This window comes from Pelophylax lessonae (assembly GCF_965119305.1).
Source record: "Pelophylax lessonae genome assembly, chromosome: 3".
In the NCBI taxonomy this organism is placed as follows: domain Eukaryota; kingdom Metazoa; phylum Chordata; class Amphibia; order Anura; family Ranidae; genus Pelophylax; species Pelophylax lessonae.
The window spans coordinates 491,702,960-491,726,110 of record NC_138770.1 but is presented as its reverse complement, the minus strand read 5'-3'; the positions used below and the strand labels follow the sequence as shown (position 1 = coordinate 491,726,110).

General features: G+C 43.2%; 1 protein-coding gene across 2 annotated transcripts in view; it reads left to right on the top strand.

Annotated features, from left to right (window-relative positions):
- RIOX1 (ribosomal oxygenase 1) overlaps window positions 1-23,151 on the top strand; it is a 320,376-nt gene that overhangs the window by 51,431 nt on the left and 245,794 nt on the right. For both annotated transcript variants that reach the window (XR_014225073.1, XM_082251939.1), the window contains exons 4-5: window positions 4,881-4,980; window positions 16,683-16,796. Coding sequence is in view for 1 of the 2 variants with exons in the window: in XM_082251939.1 (XP_082108065.1) it covers window positions 4,881-4,980; window positions 16,683-16,796 (214 nt within the window). In the remaining variant the exon portion in view is untranslated. The remainder of the gene's footprint in view (window positions 1-4,880; window positions 4,981-16,682; window positions 16,797-23,151) is intronic.

Sequence of the window (23,151 nt, the reverse complement as noted above, 5' to 3'; positions counted from 1 at the left end):
CCAGGTCGAGGGCAGTAATTGTTGTGGTAGACCTCCTCTGTAAGTCCAAAGTGGTAACCTGTAAAGACTTTTAAAGGCTTTTAAAACCGTACGTAGTTTGTTGCCGCGGCACGGGCGTGCGCAATTTTTAAAGCATGTCATGTTAGGTGTCTATGAACTCGGCATAAGATCATCTTTTAAATTTTACCAAACAATTTGGAATTATATAGTGTATTTCTGCATTAAAAATAAAAAAAGTGTTTTTTTTACGCAAAAATTGCGTTTGGAAAATGTGTGCGCAAATACCGTGTAACAAAAAAAATTGCAACATCCACCATTTTGTTCTGTAGGGCCTCTGCTTTAAAAAAATATATAATGTTTGGGGGTTCAAAGTAATTTTCTTGTGAAAAAAAAATATTTTTTCATGTAAACAAAAACTCACAGAAAAGGCTTGGTTTTCAAGTGGTTAGAAGAGTGGGTGATGTGTTGCTAAAATTGAGCATAAAATGCCAGGACTGTTCAAACACCCCCCAAATTACCCCTTTTTGGAAAGTAGACACCCAAAGCTATTTGCTGAGAGGCATATTGAGTCCATGGAGTATTTTATATTTTGCCCTAAGTTTCAGGAAAATGACAATTTGTTTTTTTTTTTTTTGTTTTTTTACACAAAGTTGTCACTAAATAATATATTGCTCACGCATGCCATGGGTATATGTGAAATGACACCCCAAAATACATTCTGCTGCTTCTCCGGAGTACAGGGATACCCCATGTGTGAGACTTTTTGTCAGTCTAGCCGCATACAGGACCCGGAAAACCAATCCGCACCTTCTGGCTTTCTAAGGGCGTAAATTGTTGATCTCACTCCTTACTACCTATCACACTTTTGAAGGCCATGAAATGCCAAAATGGCACAAAACCCCCCCAAATGACCCCATTTTGCAAAGTAGACACTCCAAGCTATTAGATGAGAGGCATGATGAGTCCATGGAATATGTTATATTTTGCCACAAGTTTCAGGAAAATTATTATTTTTTTTTTTTTTTTTTACACAAAGTTGTCAGTAAATGATATAATGCTCACACAAGCCATGGGTATATGTGAAATGACACCCCAAAATACATTCTGCTGCTTCTCCTGAGTACAAGGATACCCCATGTGTGAGACTTTTTTGCAGTCTAGCCGCGTACAGGACCCGGAAAACCACTCCCCACCTTCAGGCTTTCTAAGGGCGTAAATTGTTGATCTCACTCCTTACTACCTATCACACTTTTGAAGGCCATGAAATGCCAAAATGGCACAAAACCCCCCCAAATGACCCCATTTTGCAAAGTAGACACTCCAAGCTATTAGATGAGAGGCATGATGAGTCCATGGAATATTTTATATTTTGCCACAAGTTTCAGGAAAATTATTATTTTTTTTTTTTTTACACAAAGTTGTCAGTAAATGATATAATGCTCACACATGCCATGGGTATATGTGAAATGACACCCCAAAATACATTCTGCTGCCTCTCCTGAGTACAAGGATACCCCATGTGTGAGACTTTTTTGCAGTCTAGCCGCGTACAGGACCCGGAAAACCACTCCCCACCTTCAGGCTTTCTAAGGGCGTAAATTGTTGATCTCACTCCTTACTACCTATCACACTTTTGAAGGCCATGAAACGCCAAGATGGCACAAAACCCCCCAAAATGACCCCATTTTGCAAAGTAGACACTCTAATCTATTTGCTGAGAGGCATGGTGAGTATTTTGCATCTCTCATTTTTTTTGGAAAATGAAGAAAAAACAGGAAAATGCATTTTTTTTCCTCTTTTTTCAATTTCCAAAACTTTGTGACAAAAAGTGAGATCTGCAAAACACCCAACATGCCTCTCTGCAAATAGCTTAGGGTGTCTACTTTCCGAAAAGGGGTCATTTGGAGGGGGGGTTGTGCTGTCTTGGCATTTCATGGCCTCCGAAACTGTGATAGGTAGTCAGGAGTGAAATCAACAATTTACGCCCTTGGAAAGCCTGAAAGTGGGGGTTGGCTTTCGAGGACCTGTACTCGGCTAGACTGCAAAAAAGTCTCACACATGTGGTATCCCTGTACTCAGGAGAAGCAGCAGAATGTATTTTGGGGTGTCATTTCACATATACCCATGGCATGTGTGAGCAATATATCATTTAGTGACAACTTTGTGTAAAAAAACAAAAAAAAAAATAATAATAATATATTTCCCGGAACTTGTGGCAAAATATAAAATATTCTATGGACTCACCATGCCTCTCAGCAAATAGCTTGGGGTGTCTACTTTGCAAAATGGGGTCATTTGGGGGGGTTTTGTGCTATGTTGAAATTTCAGGGCCTCCGAAACTGTGATGGGTAGTCAGGAGTGAAATCAACAATTTACGCCATTAGAAAACCTAAAGATGGAGATTCATTTTCGGGGTCCCGTACACAGCTAGGCTCCCAAAAAGTCTCACACATGGGGTATCCCCATACTGAGGAGAAGCGGCAGAATGTATTTTGGGGTGTCATTCCACATATACCCATGTCATGTGTGAGAAATTTATCTTTTAGTGACAACTTTGTGTTAAAAAAAAAAAAAAAATAAATTGTAATTTTCCCAAAACTTGTGGCAAAATATAAAATATTCCATGGACTCACCATGCCTCTCAGCAAATAGCTTGGGGTGTCTACTTTGCAAAATGGGGTCATTTGGGGGGTTTTGTGCTATCTTGAAATTTCAGGGCCTCCGAAACTGTGATGGGTAGTGAGGAGTAAAATCAGCAATTTACGCCATTAGAAAACCTAAAGATGGAGATTGATTTTCGGGGTCCCGTACACAGCTAGGCTCCCAAAAAGTCTCACATATGTGGTATCCCTGTACTCAGGAGAAGCAGCAGAATATATTTTGGGGTGTAATTACACATATACCCATGGCATGTGTGAGAAATTTATCTTTTAGTGACAACTTTGTGTTAAAAAAAAAAAATTTTTTTTTTTTATTCATTTTTCAAACACCTGTGACAAAAAAATTAAATATTCAATGAGCTCAACATGCGTCTCAGAACATTCCTTAGGATGTCTACTTTCCAAAAAGTGGTAATTTGGGGGGGTCTTGTACTGCCCTGCCATTTTAGCACTTCATGAATTGAGATAGGCAGTCAGAAATTAAAGCTGCGTAAAATTTCAGTATTTACACCATAGTTTGTAGACGCTATAACTTTTGCGCAAACCAATAAAAATACGCTCATTGAATTTTTTTTTGTCAAAGACATGTAGCTAAATATATTTTGGCCAAAAAAAATGACATAAATTGAGTATATTGGATATTTTTTAAAAGACAAAGTTGAAAATTTCATTTTTTTGCAAAATTTTCGCTCTTTTTTTATTAATATCGCAAAAAATAAAAAGCGCAGAGGTGATCAAATACCACCAAAAGAAAGCTCTGTTTGTGGGAAAAAAAGGACGTAAATTTTGTTTGGGTACCACATTGCATGACCGCACAATTGTCAGTTAAAGTCGCACAGTGCCGAAGCACAAAAAGTGGTCTGGACGGAAGACAGCAAAATCCTCCGGTTGTAAAGTGGTTAATAGCAAGTTAAACATTTCTTATGCTTAGTCATTTGTGCCTCCCAGCGAGTAAAGTGTATTGGGAAGAGGATGGAGAATGCCTTAATATCACAGACCTCTGTGAAGAAACAAAACAGAAAATGCAGAGAGGGTCAAGTGATCCATGTGGGCAAAAGGGACATTAGAGGGGGAGCCAAGAGGCAAGGAGGGTGAGGGAGAAGGGTGCCCCACTAGGGGCTCTATAATGTATCAAGATTTTGCTTTAGAAGGCTTTACAAATCGGGCTGCAGTTTAGTTAAATTAGAAAAATCAATCTACAATTGCCATATTGAGTCGATCTTTGAGTGTGGTTCTTTAAAGCTAGCCGTTCCATGATGTAGAGAAGTTCTTCTATTCATTCTTTGATAGTGGGGGTGCTTGCCGTTCTTCAGTTTCTAGGAGTTAGGGCTATCTTTACTCTTTATTGCTGTTTCCCCTTTGGAAATGTCATCTTATTTAGGGCGTATTTTACCATGAAGGGAGGAAAGATTTTCCCAATTTGACTGTTTCTGTTTAACAAATGTTAAGAACATAAAGGAAAATCTGACTCAGAGAGACTGGCAGCAGTTACAAAAATGTAGCAGTTTTTACTAGAGTGTTTAGAACTTCTGGTCCTGCCTGTGTTCCTGAAAAAGAGACTCCCTCTCATTGTGTTTAGGTGACAGGAGTCAAGTCAAAAAGGAAAAGAGGAGAAATATTTTGCATAGGTTGTCATGAAAAAAATCCTTATTGGAGACTCCGGCAGCATTTAAAATCTGACAGCAGTTCTTGCCCTTTCCCGCTTCATTAAGATTTAAAAGACTTTTAGGCTTTTTGCTTACTATTAAAACTAGAAAAAGGTGAGATGTTGGTTTATGAGTCAGCCATCTCCTAATGTCTCCTAGGCCAGTTTCTCTTCTGAAGGAGGGAAAGCATACCTGTTCTGAAAGTAAATTTTAACCTACCAATGCTGACCTTTTTCTGAAAATACTAGTTGCGGTCTCTAGCATTAGTACTTTCTGGCTGGCTGATCCAGAACAAGAATCCAGATCAGTAAAGTCACCAATACCATGTAACCTTTACCTAGGTCACATAAAGGAGCACAAAAGCTGCAATTATGGCAAGGTTGTTTTTTCCCCACTGAATATTAATAAACCTTGGTGGCGATAAGTTTCTCTTGACACATGTGAAGGGAAGTTTTAAAAATAGGTCTGCTTTAATTTAATGCTTGATTAACTTTTGATGGTTTGATTGTGCTTGGTATGCTTGGCTGGCTGAAATCCATGTGCTTTTTTTTTTATTTTTTCTTTTTCTTTGCAGTAATATTTGGGAGAAGAAACCCGCTCTAATTAGACGACACAACCGAAAATATTATGATGAATTTTTTTCTACTTCAGAATTTGATCGCATTCTCAGAGAAGTAAGTACGCAAAAAAATCTTGTGCTACTAATGTGTGCTGCTTTTAATAAAGGCCACTTGTTAAAGTAAGTGGGGCATTTATGCATAACAGGTAAATTATAATGTAAGATTAGTTCTTTTGTAAAATGGTTATCTATAGGTTTTTAAAAACTTTTGTCAGCATCACCTGGGACCAAGTGACGGGGAGTGCACCACAGAGGTTCTGAACCCAGTGGCTAAATGCTGAGGGTCGATGGCTCAGCGAAGCAGCTAAACAGGGTTGCAGCTACGGTCCTGGACAGGGAGCTACAGCATGAGATTCCCCATGGTGCGGAGTTTAAGAACCAGCAGGTTTTCACCAGAGCCTCTGATGGTGAGGATGGACTTGGCTGCAGCTAACTCCATGTCATGGCCGTCAGGGTCTCCCAGCCTACGCTTACGGCTGGCTCTGGTGGATGGAGAGGAAAGTCCAGGATAACAAGGGATAGTTGGGAGAACAAGCCAAAGGTCAGGGCGACAAGCAGACAGGGATGGTCAGAAGGACGAGTCGAAAATCAGGGCAAAAATCAGACAGGTATGGTCAGGTATACAAGTCAAAGTCAGTACATGGCAATCCGACGTAGAGCACACGGCAAGAAACACTCAGGGAAGCCTTCACACAATTGTTGCTTGGGTAAAGCTAGCTTGCAGTGCATGGATTAATATAGTGTTTCCTGTTAGAGGCTGGGGTGGAGCCATGCTGAGAGAAGATTACTTAAACACACAGATGTGTGAGCACTGTCCCTAAAGCTGATACACCAGAGAGGTAAGCAGACAGGTCATGAGACATTACTGCAGATTCATGACCGCTATAGTGTATTTTAAGTGAGTGCATATTTGAGCTTTATTAAACTTAAATGCTAAGTTCATTGTTTGTAATAAATTAATGCACATCTTTTTGCAGGTAAAAAATGTGCATTTATGCGTTTTTTAACTGCAGCCTGTAAAGCGTTACACCTACGATAAGCAGATCTCGGGTGCAATGTCAGATTCCTGCAGGCACTCAGTATAGCTGTCTGTCCGTACCTCCCTTACTGGCAGACAGTTATTGAAGTGTAGTCAATGGACTATGAGAGCACTCGCCAGCACCCTCACAGATCATTTTAGAACTACAAGCCATCTCCCGTAGCAGCAAGTGGTACTTGCTGTTCATTAATTCACAGAATTCTGTGAGTGAATGATGCAGCTATGTTGGTGGAGAGCATCTAAATACAATACTAAATTAGTATAAAGTATAAAGAGAGACTGCTTGTGCAAAAAGACTTCTGCACTGCACAGTAGAAGCAATGTAAGCCAGACCCGCTTGGTGTCGGCATGCATTCCACCTACAGACAAATGTGTTGCAACGTGCATTCCTTCTTGACGCGTTTTGTCATCGAGGAGGAAGGCGGATCGGCTGGATGTTTTATCCTGGTCACGGAGACCATTGAAGCTTTCTTTGATCCTCTTGTCGTATGACAAGGAGAATCAACCACGTCTGGTGAGCAGGGATCTTTATATTCACTACCCAATTATGATCTCACCCTCTTCTCAGTAGAATTTATCTAGGGAAATCTCAATCAACCACTGCAGGAAGAATTTGGCTTTTTTTGAGTATAACAGAGGATTGCTATTGGGACTTTTTTCACTTAACACTGTATTTTTAATAAGTTTGTGTTCACTGTGATTAGGGGTACATTTTTTTTGCACAGATTTTGTATGATAATTTGTATACACATTTCATAACAAGCGCTGTTACCTGTATAGATACATTACTCTTTTACGGATTATACAACATTGCTCAACCACTAGGTTTGTAACAGCAGCTGCTAGCTTTAACTTATTTGGTTTATTGGCACGAGTAGGTTCACAAAAAAAAGTGCTTAATATTAATATGTTACACCTTAAATACCAGTTTAAGATGTTACAAAAGGTGAACTTATCTTTAACCTCCTCCCACCCCAGCCATTGCATATAAACGGCCGGGTGGGAGCTTCCTCCTTCTGAGTTGGATGTTCAGGAATGTCCTTCAGGAGGAGGGAGAACGCGCAGCCGTGTGCATGCACAGCTGTGCTATCTCGGCGTGCCTGTGGCTCCAGGACACAACGGAACACCGTTTGGCAGGATGGCCCTGTGATTGGCCTTCCTGATCACATGGCAGCTGTGTCCAATCACAGTCGTCATGTGATGTCAATAGAGCCTTTGTCACGGTGATCGGCTCTTCTTCTCCTCACACAGAGGGGAGCGGATCGGTGCTTTTAGGCGGCAATCGGTCAGTATTGAGCTGTTTTACTGCTCCTTACTCACTGATCACCCTGCTAGTGTCCCCTGCTAGTGTCCCCAACAAACAGTTTCACCAACACAGTGAAAACGCCTGTCACACATCTGTCCGTGGTCATTTGCCACATCTGTATACTTGTATTGAACTGTATACTTAATGCATACTTGCATTGAACTACATACCTACTTGTGTTGAGCTGCATACTTACTGCGTATTTGCATTGAACCACATACTTGAATTGAACTGTATACTTACTGCATGCGTATTTGCATTGAACTGTATACTCGCGTGCGTATTTGCATTGAACTGCATACTCGCGTGCATATTTGCATTGATCCGCATACTTGCGTGCGTATTTGCATTGAACTGCATACTCGCAGGCGAATTTGCATTGAACTGCATACTCGCGTGCATATTTGCATTGAACTGCATACTCGCGTGCGTATTTGCATTGAACTGCATACTCGCTGTCACGGTTCTCGCCATGGCTTACAGACAGCCAGGCGTGGTCGCAGTTAAGTACCTGACATGGGATTTGAACCTGTGTACTTTAACATTCTGTCCTGTTATCCTGCCTCTGAGCTACACTTCTTCAGCTCATATGTATCCAGGTTGGACTGGACTTCACCTGAGTATACTCCTGTCTCTCATTGTCCACCTGAAGCTAATTGCTCAATTAAGCAAGCTATTAAACACTGCCTCTCTCTTAGAGCAGTGTCAGTTCATTGCTGATCTTTGTTCCTGTTTGACAGACTTTGTTCCTGTTTCCTAAGTGTGTGTTCCAGACTGACTCCGGCTCCATCCTTACCTTTGCTCCTTGTTGTTCCTGGGACCTCATCTTCCTCCCATCTCCTGAACCTTATCCAGACTTGTGTCATCCAGTGACTACTGTTATTCCTGGACTTCCCTTCCCATTGTATTCCTGCTGGTCCTGCTTATTGGAGCACCTTCCCTGCCAAGCCCCCGTGCACAGATTCACAGCCCAGGTGGCTTTCTTACCTGGTCACCTTGGACTGTGGATATATGCAAGGGTGAGCGTACATCTCTGCGTTACAGACTCCAACAAAGGTAAGCACTGTGTCACTCGCGTGCGTATATGCATTGAACTGCATACTCGCGTGCGTATTTGCATTGAACTGCATACTCACGTGCGTATTTGCATTGAACTGCATATTCACGGGTGTATTTGCATTGAACTGTATGCCTGCTTACCTGGGTACCTACATAACCTTATACCTATGTACCTGCGTGTCTGCGTATTTGCATACCCATGTGGTTGCATCACAATAGACCAACATGGTTTTGGGTTTGCAGCCTTTGGGGGACTGCATATTAGGTTTTGGCAAATATATTTGCTATGTTCTTTACCTGTTCTATGATTTAAATGGTCCCAGTTGGGGGGAGACAGACAGAAGGCAGAAGCACCTCCCTCAGGTTCAGTGGACTCGAGTATCTTGGGCCAGAGGCTGTTAGGGCAGTCTGTGAGGTGGTTTGGTCTGTCTTTAGGTTGACTCCAGGAAAGTAAGCCTTTTTGGGACCTTCTGGGTCCACCACAGAGTCATCAGTCTTCGCCTTGCATTAGTTCTTGGAGCAGAAGTTATGGGCTCATTATTGTAAACACTCAACTGGTAGCAGCCCCAAAACCAAAGACATGAGGTCTATTTTAGATCTTAAGGCACTAGACAAGTTTCTATACATCCTTCTGTTTCAGATAGATCGGTCCAATCAGTGATAGCCTGTCTGCAAGAGGCAGATTACGGTTGTCCAGAACAATGCGTATCTTCAGGTGTCAGTTTTTTCCAGGCTCATCGAAGGTTCTGTGATTTGCAGTAGAAAGTCACCATTTTCATTTTGTGACACTGCCCTTTGGGCTGGCCACAGCCTCCCAATGGTTTGCAAAGCTCCTAGCCCCAGTGCTGGACTTACTAAGGACGCAGGGGATGTGTCAATCCCAGTATTTCTCAATCTTTGCTCATGGAGTAGTTGGTTCCAGATTTAAAGCGAAATATAAGAAGCAAAGGCTATCCTTCCATACGTCACTGCATGAGGAAATTATATCAATGTTGAAGCGGTTCCCTACCTGCAGTTCTACTCCAGGTATTGTAGAGGAACATTCTCACTGTCTGGAACATGAAGTTCCAAGCATTGCATTGCTGGAGGGCTCTGTTATCAGGGTATTGCAGAGCTCGAATTGGTGATTGATTGCTCCGAATCTGGAAAAGGTGACATTTTTTCTTCCAGTGATATGGAAGATGACCACTGATGCCAGTCTCTCCGGATGGGGGGCTGGTTTGGAGGTGGCTACATTCCAGGGGACTTGATAGCCACAGGAGAGAATCCTGCCCATCAATAACTTGTAACTTCAGGCAGTACACCTTGCTCTAGATTATCAGATGAACCAGTTGCACAGGTTTGTGGTCAGTGTTTAGTACGACAATACCATTGCAGTGTCATATATCAACCTCCAGGGTGGCACCAGGAGTCTTGCAGCTCAAGAAGGTGAACTACATTCTGTCTGGGACAGAACAGCATGTGTCGTCTGTCACCAGTACATATTCCATGTATAGAAAACTGGCAGGGTGTTTTTCCCCAGTCATCAGCGACTTATACCAGGACATTGTTGAAAATGGCTAGGGATGCAGGGACCAATATGCCAGCGTTTGGGATCTCTCTAGGTGGATCTACTGGATTCCAGGTTCTACAACAAGTTGGACAGGTTGTGTCTGGAACGAGAGTCCCACTGGCAACGGGACAGTGCACTGGTAACACCTTGGGGACCAGTTCTCCCTAATCTACGCCTTTCCCCTGTTTTAACTGCTGCCGCATCTCTTGCGAAGATTCCAGGAGGTGGCAACACAGATAAGTATTAGCCAGCCTAGCCCATCAGTCTGGTGGGGTCCTCTCCCTCTCTGCCAGAGTGGTGGATGTGTCCCTTAGCAGTGTTTTGCACTTTTTTATTGTGGGGATCCCCCTATTGACTATTCTTGGAGGCTGCGTGGCCCTCCAGGTCTCAACCATCCTTTGCACTGACGGCGGTCCTCGAGTCCTTTTTGTCCCGGATGGAGGTGGTTTTTGGGCGACAGGCTAGCAAAAAGGGTCCCCGCCTTCCCCTGCCTCATCGGTCTCTTAAGATCCTGAATCTGATTCAGGCACCGCGAACATGGCTCACCCTGCTGGGTCTGCGACCACACGCCCTAAATTCTCAGAGAGGATGATTCTTCTACACCCGTAGCTGCACATGAAAAGGCGCTGGTGGACGCACCAATTGTGTCTGTGCATGAGACTTAAAAGATGGAGTACGCAACTGAAGCTGCGACTGAGTCACCTGTTCCCTTTGGTACTCACAAGCCGTCCAAAGCAGCAAAGGTATTTTATTTCCCCTCCTATTTTCACAGGATTGTCGCTAAAGAGTGGGGACGGCCAAAACGTCCCCTTGTGATCCCTGAGCGATCTGCTATGTGGTATCCCTATGAGGAGTCCCTTCTTAAAAAGTGGACTGTTGGTGGACCCTCCGGTTTCCAAATTTATTCCGGTTGAAGAGTCGCCAGCCTTTAAGGATCTGGCTGACAGGAAGGCGGAGGCTGTGGCCCGCAATATATACACTGTGGCTGGTTCGGTGCTTAGGCCGATGTTCACCATTGCCCTGGTGTTGCAAACTCTGAGTGGGCTAAACTTTTATGCCGTGACCTGGAGGGGGAGCAGTTCCCCCTGCCTTTCCTGAGCAAGCGGACCAGTTGGGCCAGGGGCTGCAGTTTATCTGTGATGCCTCTTTGTATGCAGCTCCCCTACTTGCTAGGCTCTGTTTCAGCAGTGGTCCTTTTAGGTGTGTTTTTTTTGCTCAAATGTTGGTTTGCAGACCAGACTTCTAAAAAGGCCTTAACTGATCTTCCTTTTCAAGGAGATCACCTGTTTGGAGCTACCCTGAATGACATAAGGGTCTCACAGGGGGGGAAGAGTACTTTTCTTTCACAGGCTAGTAAGGGCAAGGATCCTCGTCGTAGACGTCACCCATCCTTCTCTGCTCACAAGAAGTTTTTTCGTCCCTCAGGGTCAAATGACAAGGAATCAAAGCCTTTCAAGGCCTCCTCGGGAGGATCCAAGCGACCTTAGTTTGGCAAGTCGAGAGCGGGCTTCTCCGGACCTGCGGACAAGGCTTCTTCAACATGAAGGTGTGCCCTCACCAGCATCTGGGGTGGGGGGGACATCTTCGCTGGTTCCCGGACCCATGGGTCCACAAAGTCATTCGGTCCGGCTACAAGATCGAGTTTCTTTGGTTACCTCCAGAAAGGTTCTTTCCTTTCAACGTACACCTGTCCCCGGACTGCTTACAGGCTCTCTTTGAGGTGGTGCAAGACCTGGTCCTTTAAGGGGTGATTGTTCCGGTTCTAACTTCAGAATGTTTTCAGGGGTTTTATTCAAACCTGTTTACAGTTCCCAAGAAGGAGGGCAAGGTGCATCCAATCCTGGACCTCAAGGCACTGAACTGCTTTGTGCGGGTGCAGAAATTCAGAATGGAGTCTAGTCGTTTGGTGGTGGCATCCCTGCATCAAGGGAATTTCCCTACCTCTATCGACATCAAGGACGCTTATCTACATATTCCAATATGTGGCGGTCACTAGCGCTTCCTCCGCTTTGCTGTGAGAGAGGAGCATTATCAGTTTGTGGCGTTACCCTTTGGTCCCAGATCTGGTGGCTTAGTTCTCCGGCGCTTCGACAGGTTAAATCTTTTCTTCTATTGTATTGGACGGTGGTCACCACGGATGCCAGCCTGCCTGGGTGGACAGGTATCCTAGGCCGGAACTCTGCTCATGGGATCTGGACACCTAAAGAGTCCAGCATATATCGATCAATGTCCTGGAACTCCGATCGATCAGACTGTGTCTGGATCATTGGACGGATCATCTTGCAGTGTGAATTCAATCGGACAGCGCCAAGACCGTGGCTGTCAGGAACGCTCCCTGTGCACACTGAAGTACTGTCATGAATCTGCAACCTAAGGGTTAACCTAGCTCAGACTAATTTCATTAATTAGCAACCGGCTGCCTTATTTAAGCACCTCAGCAGCACAGTGTCTTTGCTGTCTGATCTGCAGCTTCTCCTGTGTTCCTGAATCTGAAACCTGTTTTATCCAGTTTGATTCCGGTTTGACCTCCTGGCTTGTCCCTCACCTCGCTTGTTTGTGACCACTCTTTTGTCTTATCCTTGTCTGTTTATCTGCCACCGGATCCGGACCTGTTCACCTCCTGGCAGGGCAACCCCCCGAGGACCGCGACCTGGTGCTATACATGCATCAAAATCCATCCTAACCATCAGAGGCTCTGCTGAAGACCAGTTGGCACTTAGATTCCGCACCTCGGGTTAGCCTGCGTCTACTGCCTAGGTGACTCGTCTGTGCTCCATCCCTCTGTGAGCTAGAGGCTACCCTCTGCACGCCAGGCTCACCTCCACAGTCCTGACAGTGGCTTTTGTCGATCACTAGGGGGGCACAAGAAGTGCCTTGGCAGCTCTGCAGGTACCCGGCATTCTACGGTGGGAAGAACGTTTCGTTCCAGCCCTCTCTGCGATACACATTCTAGAAGTGGAAAACTGGCAGGCGGAACTAGGTGTCGGCAGGCGTTAGATCAAGGGGAATGGTCCCTTCATCCGAAGGTGTTTCATCAGCTGTGCCTTTGTTGGGGCACCCCCAAGGTGGATCTGTTGGCATCTCGGCTCTACGGAAAAGTGCAGAGGTTTGTGTCCTGGTCACTGAATCCTCTGGCGGACGTCACAGATGCGCTGGTGGCCCCGTGAGGCCAGTATCGTCTGATTTCCGCCTTTCCTCCTCTCAAGCTTCTGTCGAAACTCCTGTGCGGGATCGAGGCAGAAAGGCTTTCAGCCATTCTAGTGGCCCCGGACTGGCCTCGCAGGTCTTGGAACGTCGACCAGGTGCGACTGGTCGCCGACTTCCCTTGACGGGAAGGGAGGATCTGCTGTCCCACAGACCGATCTTTCATCCTGTTTTAAAGTCGCTGGCTTTGACGACTTGACTGTTGAAAGCCAGGTGCTGAAAGATAGGGATTTGTCTGCGTCGGCGATTCCAATGCTGCTGAAGGCCAGGAAGTCTGCCTCAAGGAAGATCTATCATCATATGTTGGCTCGGGTCTTGACTTTCCTTCAACTGGGAGTTGAGCAGAAACTGGCTTGAAGTACCATCAAAGGCCAGGTGTTGGCCTCAGCGGTCTTCTTTCAATGACATTTGGCCACGCACTCCTTGGTGCGTACCTTTCTTCAGGGGTTCAACACTTGGTTCCTCCAGTGCGGTCTGCGTTACCACCTTGGGAACTCAACTTGATGCTCTGTTCTCCAGAAGCCTCCCTTTGAAAATCTTCTGATGATTCCCCTGCTTACGCTGTCCCAGAAGGTGGCCTTTTTGGTGGCAATCACCTCTGCGCGCAGGGTGTTGGAATTGGTGGCGTTATCCTGTCTTTCACCTTACTTGATGGTTCACAAGAGATAAGGTGGTTCTTCGCATCGGTCTGTTGTTCCTTCCAAAGGTTGTCTCTGATTTCCATTTGAATGAAGATATTGTGTTGCCTTCCCTATATTCCAGCCAATACATCCTAAGGAAATTGCTTTGCATGCCCTGGATGTGGTTCGGGCAATTCCGGTGTTCCTGGAAGCTATGGAGTCTTTTAGGAAGTCAGACTCACTATTTGGGCCTAGGACTGTGCACTTCCTCTGCAACCATTTCCAGATGGATCAGACAGAGGGTAACTCAGGCCTATTGATTCAAGGGTCAGGTTCCTCCTTTCCCCTTTTAAGGCGCACTCTACTCGAGCGCTCAGTGCATCCTGGGCCTTCCGTCATCGGGCGTCAGTGATGCAGGTTTGCAAGGCAGCCACTTGGTCCTTGGTGCACACTTTCACAAAATTCTATAAAGTGGATGTGTTGGCATCTGCAGATGTTTCTTTTGGCCACACGGTTTTGCAGGCTGCTGTTTAGAGGACCTAGTCCTCTGAGGGTATATTGTTTTTTTCAGGTGGGCTCCAGTTATTTTGGTTGAGCTCCTGCTACCTGGTTGGTTATGGTTTAGCCTTGGGAATTTTTTCTTCCTGTTCCCACGCCCCATGTTTGACACTGCATAGGGATGTCCCAATGGTTAGGAAGATCAGGAGCTGTGTCAGTCAATGAAAGAAAAAAAAAAAATGGGATTTTTGACTTACCGTAAAATCAATTTCTCTGGTGTTCATTGACGGACACAGCACCTACCCCTCTGTGGAGTTGTATTTCTTCTGGCATTGCTTGTAACAAAACTGAGTACTTAAAGCAGAGAGTGGGAGTATACCCCCTGGGACTGCCCATAGGCATATTCAGTCTTTTTTTCTGCCTAGTGTCCTACTCCTGTAGGGGGCAGTATATCCCAATGGTTAAGAAGATCAGGAGCTGTGTCTGTCAAAGAACATCAGAGAAATGGATTTTACGGTGTGTCAAAAATCCCATTTTTTTTTTTTTCTACATACTTACCTATAAAATCCATTTCTTGGAGTACATCACCGGACACAGAAGTCCATCCCCTCCTTTCTGGGATCTTCATTGCTTGCTACAAAACGGAGGTACTTCCTGCATGGGAGAGGTTTATATGGGGAGGACTTCCTGCTTGATCTGCCAGTGTCTATTTAGGTTTTTTTGTATGCGAGTGCCTGTTTTATACTACATTGTTGCGGCTTATCTGCATTAGGCAGCCCACTAAAAATATTGTACTCTTAAAAACTTGTTCTAATAAAGTTACATTTAAACAACATGAATGGGCGGCAGTGCACATCATTGCATAAAAAATAGGTCTTGCTGAATCTCTTTGCAGCATGCTGCTGGTGCATTGGCTTGCCATTTAATTTTAATGACATTGCACTGTACTTACGGTACATTACTGCACGTTGCAGTAAGTGTACATGTTTGTGCCCAGATGTCATTTCACAAAAATTTTTTAAGGAATTTCCACTTGTTCAATTATTGCTAGCTTTTGCTTTACAGTTATTGTAAGGCTATATCCGGTGTATTTTGAGGGAGCAGAAAATAGAGCCATTGGAGTTGGAAATAATTTAATGTTTTAGATATTTCCGGTGAAAGAAAATTTACCATTCTGCATTATTTTGTAAAAAAAATTTTAATTGAATGTTTTATTGCCAAAATTGTGAAGTAAAATCATATATGTAGTTTAAATAACTCTTCCACAGTCTTGTGAAATGTCTGCCTTCATACCCGTCCAAGGTTGCTCATATTTGAGCAATATGAAACGCATATGGTGGACCTGTCCCAAGGTGCAGAGGCTATGGATTAGGGTATACAGGTTGGTTGATACGGTTCTCCATGTACATTTATGAAAAGATCCATGGGAAACACTATTACATTAATCTATCACGGATGTTACCCGTCAGGGACCCACCCTAATAACTCACATTTTTATGGTGACGAGGCAAACCATAGCACGGTCTTGGAAAACACCCCTCCTCAGTTTTGAAGAGGTTAAAAATCCGGTCCATGGCATGCTTTTTACCGAGAGGTTGACAACGGCTTGGGTACACGTACACAGTTCCAACGGATTTGGCTCAACCACTTTGCTCCTCCTCAAATGACTTCTTGTTTTTTAGAACTGTGATGGTTCTGTAATGAACAGCTGGGAACCCCTGGGGTACCCTTTTCCCCTCCCTCCGCTCTTTCTCCCTCCCCTCTTCTTCTTTTCTGTTCTTGTTTTTGCTCTCTGCTCTCCTCTTTTTTTCTGGGCTTTTGAAGCTCTGAATGGTCTATATAGGCCATGGCCAGTTATTCCCTTTTCAATTGCACTTCCCTCCTACATAACCTCTCCCCAAACCCCCCCCCCCCTTTTTTTTTTTTTTTGTTTTTTTTTTTTTTTTGCTGGTCACATTCAAACTTTTTAATTGGGCTCCAGAGCCATTAGGGTGGCAGTGGAAGGAAAAGTATGATATTGACTCATTTTCCTTATTGTTGTACCTTTTGCGTTAATTATGAATGCATGATCTCTATACTACGGACATGTTGTCTGCTCTTACAACTAGGTACTCCGAAAAGTTTGCTTTATTTCTGTTATACCACATTATATGGCCGTTGCCTTTCATGCCCTACAATCGGGGAGGAAATACTGTACACTGTGTATTGAAATCATATGCCTCTATATTGATTCTGTATCCTTTTTTTCTGTCGAAACTTCAACAAATTTCAGTTAAAGAAAATTACTCTAAAATTGCCCTTATGGTTGTAAAGCATAGCTTGTACATCTTTGTCTTCTATAGAAGTGAATCCTAAGAAATGCATTTTGACATGTTACTAATCAGTAGTTTGAATATTTCTATAGTCTTAATATCTAATTTGGACTTCTTTTTGTAGACTACTTCATATTCTCAATCTTTCTGTTATGCTTCACATCTAGGATAATGTGCAGTTTGGCGTAAACTTGGATGTCACCAGTTATACTGATGGAGTACGGGAAACCCACAATTCCCCTGGCAGAGCATTGCCACTGGTTGTATGGGACTTTTTCAAGGTAAACAAAAGGAGGTGATAAAACATTTATGTTAACACCGATGACCATTTCTTCCTACTTCTACTATCAGACGTTTCTGAACCTTTAAAAAAAATTCACCACCTGCTGCTCCTTTCCTGGTTTTTCTGTCTAAGTGGTCCTTCAGTGTTCCCTACAACTTCCATATCTTCCTTTCCTTTTTTGTTTTCTGTAAGGGTCACCCCAAAGCTCTGAAATCTCCTTTTAGGCCCACATCCAATCACTGTCCAGATATTGTCCTCTTCACCTCTCGTAACATTTGAAAAATATGCCTCCTCTTAACTAATGACATCACCAAGGTACTTATTCACTCCCCTGTTATCTAGCGTCTTGACTGTTGCAACTCCATGCTGCCAGACATATTCACCTTACCTGTCCCTGTGTGTGTGCTGCCCCTCTCTGCAATCCCTCAAATGGCTTTGCTTGCTTAGCGAATAAAATACAACATACAAAGCCCTCCATGGCTCTACCCCGAGCTACATCAACAACCAAAATATCACCAAATCTACCCTATTTACTCCCCCAAGGCCTTCTGCTTTCTCTATTCTCTAGTCACCACCTCCCAAGCTTGCCTCAAGGACTTCATTAGAGCCTCTCCATTCTTCAAAAAATGCCCTACCAAAATTTTTCTGTCATTTCCCTACCCTGTCCACATTTAAACAATCCCTGAAATGTCCTCTCTTCAGGGAAGCCTACCCCACTTCCGATCTACCTAAAACCAAACTTTTACCTTCTCAACTCATCCTCTCACAATTACTATCTTTTGTATCACTTGACCCTCCCTTTTAGATTGTAAGCTTTTATGAGCAGGGCCTTCCTAAACCCTCTTGTCTTGCATTGTAACTGTACTGTCTATCTTTATTTAGTAAAGTACTGCACAAACTGTTGGTGCTGTGGGGGAGGGGCATGGGGCCCTTCACCATGTAACGCCTATGTTCCACCCCCCACCTCATATGGGTGCTGTACATGCTAGTTTCAGTATGTTCATCTTCTTTCAGTATGGCATGTCATTTATGTTCCACCACAATGCAGGATATACTTTCTGTACAGAATATGGCTTAACCTTTTTGCTGCCAAAGCCATTTTTGCGTTTTTTTGCACACGTTTAAAAAATTATTTTAGCCCTAAAGATGATGAAAGACCTCCAAACATTCTATATTTTCTGAAAGCAGACACCCTAGAGAATAAACGAGTGGTAGTTCCAATTTTTTATGGCACACAATATTACCGCAGAGGTCTAGGAATCGCTACATTTTCGTAAAAAACACACTAAAATGAATTTTAGGGCAAACAAATGCCTTAAATTACTAATATTTATTGTAAAATATAAAAGACAAGGTTGCGCTGAGTAAATAGATACCCAACATGCCAAACCTCAAATTTTGTATGCGCCCCTGCAATGACGAGAAACTTCAGTACCCTATATTTTATATAGGCAACGCTTCAAAAGCCCCCTATAGGTATCAGTTTAGTCGAAGGAAGTCTTGTGCTAGGATTTTTGGGGGGGGGGGCATTTTATGGGCTTGGGTGTAACTTTATTTTTTTGCACAAAAAAACTTATTTTTTTTTTACTTTTTTTTTTCTTTTCATCCGGTGGATAGTTGCATAGTTAATGAGGTTGAAAAAAGACATCCGTCCATCCAGTTCAACCTATGATGTGTGTGTTTGCTGTTAACCGTACATTGTATACCCCTGTATGTTGTGGTCTTTAAGGTGCCCATCTAATAGTTTTTTGAAACTATTGATGCTCCCTGCTTATACGACTGCTTGTGGAAGAGAATTCCACATCCTTACTGCTCTCACAGTGAAGAACCCCTTACGTATTTTAAGGTTAAACCGCCTTTCCTCTAGTTTTAGTGAGTGGCCGCGTGTCTTATTGTATTCCCTTTCTCTGAAAAGTTTGTTCCTTATGCTAGGGTCGCCAGTACAGTATTTGTACATTAATATCCTATCCCCCCTCAATCGTCTCTTCTCCAGAGAGAATAAGTTTAGTGCTTGTAGTCTTTCCTCATAGCTGATGTCCTCCATTCCCCTAATTATTTTTGTTGCCCTTCTCTGGACTCTTTCCAGTTCCAGCACATCCTTCCTGAGGACCGGTGCCCAGAACTGGACAGCATACTCCAGATGTGGCCGGACCAGAGTCTTGTAGAGCGGGAGAATAATCTCTTTATTTCTGGAGTGAATCCCTTTTTTTATGCATCCCAGTATTCTGTTGGCTTTGCTTGCAGCGGCTTGGCATTGCATGCCACTGCCAAGCCTGTTGTCCACCAGTACCCCCAGGTCCTTTTCCATCCTAGACTCACCCAGAGGTTCCCCCCTAGTGAGTAGCATTTTTGTTGACGTTGGTGATTTTTAAATTACATGTTCTCTTTAACTGTACTCCATTGAACGTTTTAAAATGCAGATTGCCATTACTGGGGGTGTGTGAGTCTGCCTTTCAGTTTCACACACAATCTTGGTGGCTGCAGTCACCAAATTGTGTGTTAAACCAAGTTTCCATACACTTTATATTGATGTGCTGGAACCTTGTCGGTTACTTTGATAGCTATAAATTCTCTGTTCATGTTATATACATTCCTATTAAGGGGTATCACCACTTATGGTATGTCATGTTATTCTGTACTGTTTTGCTGCATAACTTAAAGTGGTTGTTACCCTAAAAAGAAAAGAAAAATGCTCCTGTTCATTGAAAGCATGATCAGTAGCATAGTGCTGATGCATTGTCATTTGTCCCATTGTGTTATCTAAAATACCTGGTTGATTCTCCCAGTTCCTGTGTCCCCCTCTATGTACTGATCACAGTAATCATGGCTGTTGAGCCCTGACCACTGTGGTCAGCCTGCGTGGCTCCATAATCCTCAGTGTTCTGAGTGTCTCTTCCTCTCCCCCCCCCCTTGCCAGTCAGTGTCTGCAGAGCCAATGTCTCTGAGCCCCTCCCCTCTCCTCCTGCCTCCATTCCAATGCATTACATAATACAGTGCCTTGTATCTTCCCTGTTTTAGCAAGCTGTTAACTGCAGTATGTCAGTTTTTCTTTTTTTTTATTATAATCCTGAATACCTTTTCGCACAACTCCTGTGTAGTCAACATGATCTGCCTCTGCTGGGTGGCTGACATCACTGGGGAATCTCAGCCCCTCCAAATGCTGTGAAAAAATGTATTTAGGATTATAATTTAAAAGAAACACACACACACTTTATATCTTGCAAAAACAGAGATGATACAAGTAATTGTGATTTGTGACTTTACAACCTCTTTAACCACTTTACCACCGGAGGATTTTCCTGCTGTACGTCCAGGCCACTTTTTGCGATTCGGCACTGTGCAACTTTAACTGACAATTGCGCGGTCATGCAATGCCGTACCCAAACAAAATTAACGTCCTTTTTTTTCCCACAAACAGAGCTTTCTTTTGGTGGTATTTGATCACCTCTGCACTTTTCATTTTTTGCGACAATTTTGAAAAAATAACAATATTTTTCTACTTTGACAGTTAAAAAATATCAAATATATTCAATTTTTGTCATATATTTAGGCCAAAATGTATTTAGCTACATGTCTTTGACAAAAAAAAAATTCTCAATGAGCCTATTTTTAACTGCTTTAAGACCGGAAGATTTTACCCCATTCTTGACCAGGCCATATTTTGCGATTCGGCACTGCGTTATTTTAACGGACAATTGCGCGGTCGTGCGATGCTGTACCCAAATTCAATTTATGTCCTTTTTTTTTCCACAGAAATAAAGTTTTTTTTTTTTTGTGGTATTTGATCACCTGTGCGATTTTTTAATTTTTGCGTTATATACAAAAAAAAAGCGAAATTTTGAAAAAATAACAATATTTTCCAAATTTTTTTATATGAAATTCCCCCCCCCAAAAAAGTAAAAATCTAAATTTTTTTAACATTTTAGGCCAATTTTTCTGTTACATATCTTTGGTAAAAAAAGTGTATTTTGATTGGTTTGCGCAAAAGTTATCGCAGCTACTAACTACAGGAAATGTGTCATTTTTGGGGTTTTTTTTTTAACTAGTAATGGCGGCGATTTTTTTTTTTTTTGTGGGACTGCGACATTGCGGCGCACAGATCGGACCCTTGACTGACATTTTTGACACTTTTGGGGGTACCAGTGACATTACTACAGTAATCGGTGCTATAAATATGCACTGTTACTGTAAAAATGACACTGGCAGGGAAGGGGTTAACTTTTATTGGTGATCAAGGGGTTAATGTATGCCTGGTGCTTACTAACGTGTGTGGGGGGGGAGGGGACTGTGTGACACAGGCACAGATCGCAGGTTCAGCTATGCTGAATCCTGCAATCTGTCCCTGCCTGTCACTTAGGAGAAAGCGGGCGGATCTCCACACTCGATCCCCGACGAACGGAGAAGAGCGGCGGTGATCACCGCCGCTCCTCCCCTGGCCCGACTCTCGCTGTGACTGAATATAGCGGGAGCAAGCCTCCGGCGGCACGCATGCGCACCGCCCACAAGGGGAGGAGTCCAGCGACGTAGGTCTACGTCGATGGACGATATCAAGCCACTTTGCCGCAGTACCAGCTCGGTGAGCGGTCGGCAAGTGGTTAAATAAATTAAACTGTTTGTGCTGTCGGTCGCCTAGACAGCACTGTAAAATGGGAGCAGAGAGGAACTCTAAATCCATTGCAAAATCCAAGTTGCTACGCAGGGTTTCCCTTATTGATCTATATGGTTAAACATAGCTGAAGGGGAATGAAACTAGTTGTTAAAGGAGCTCCAGGCTTCTTCAGAAAATGGTAATTGTAATATCTCGGACGGATGAGGGTGTTAAGAATTGCCAACATCCCTTGTAACGAAGTAGAAATAATAGAGAAACCTCCTCTTGGATTGGGACTTTAAAGGCAAAATTTAATTGAACAACATGATTTTTTTTTTTTTAAATATTAATTAATTCATTGTTAAAAACACATATACCTACACCATAAATTGAGTGATATCATAAAATTATTTATAGCTACAAAGATAGTTGTGTTGATTGTACCCCAACTAAGACTGAACATGGAAAGGGGGTGATGTCCAACGCCTTTCAAATTTTTTTTTTTTTTTAACGTACAATATTCTTCCTCAGGGACAAAATCCCAACTTCTGCAATATATTAGAAAGAGTTTTCTTACTATACAAAAAATGAAATCAAAAACAATAACTTTTCATTTACATTTGCATAAATTGCAAAAAAGAAAGAAGAAACAAAATTGCACAAATACCAAAAATATCTACTGACCATTGCTTCCATATTTCCAGGCTTCTGCAAAGGTGCCCCAGTGTCCTCGGCATCCTCCACATATGGCGCAAGCACAACGTACTTACGTTATGCATTGTGGCCAGCAGAGATGACAAACTGTCGTCACCTCACCTCCCTTGGCATTGACACCCAGTACAAATGTGTAGATGGAAAATCGGATGCCGCTGCAACTAGAGGAGATGACGCTGCTTCGTCATCTCCATGGAACTGTGTCAACACGTCCAGGGGTCACATAGTGTTCTTCATTGGGAGTGCCAATGGCCGCCGACCCAAATATATTTGGACTGCTGGGCAATTTCTCGACCAGCAGTCCAAGTACATATAAGCCCCCTAAGGGCCTTTTGTGCCGGACAAGGAAAACTCAGGGGTGACTAAATCCTGAATTAGGGTGGAGAGAAAAAACCTGGGCACCTTCGCAGATTACAGTACCTGACAGTGAAGCAAGAATCACTCCACAAAGCTGTGCATTATATTTATACAAAAAAAAAAGAAAATCCCAAAAATTTGTTAGATAATATAATATTATTTTATTAAAACCCAATATTATATTATTATTCAAACCCAATAGGTATTTTTAATTTCCCATTCATACTTGTATCAGTGGGAAAAAAATAAATAATAATTATAATAAAGTAGAAAGCAAATGTAGAACCTGGGGGGGGGGGGGGGGATACACTTCAAGAGGTCCAGACAAAGGGGCCAAAGTATTAGTATTCCCTATATTTCAAAAGGAGCAGAATCTCTAAATAAGGATGCCAGGAAAGGGGCAGTTAGAAATATTTTGCTAAAGAATACACAGTTTTCCTAAAGAGGAACCTATTTGATGGCATGTAAGATGGGTAATTATGCAAGCGAAAAAATTGGCACAGTTGGCATAATCTCATCCGTTTTGCCAGAGCTGTAGCCTTCCAGGAAAGGACCTGAAGCTCTCCATTTCATTAAGGCCTGGGGGAGTTGTTGCCTCGAGGTTCCTTATCCAGCGAGCATAACTCTGGAGTAGGACCTTGTTCCAGTCTACACCTCTCTGTGGAATGTGAATGCGGTCCAATACTGTAAAATT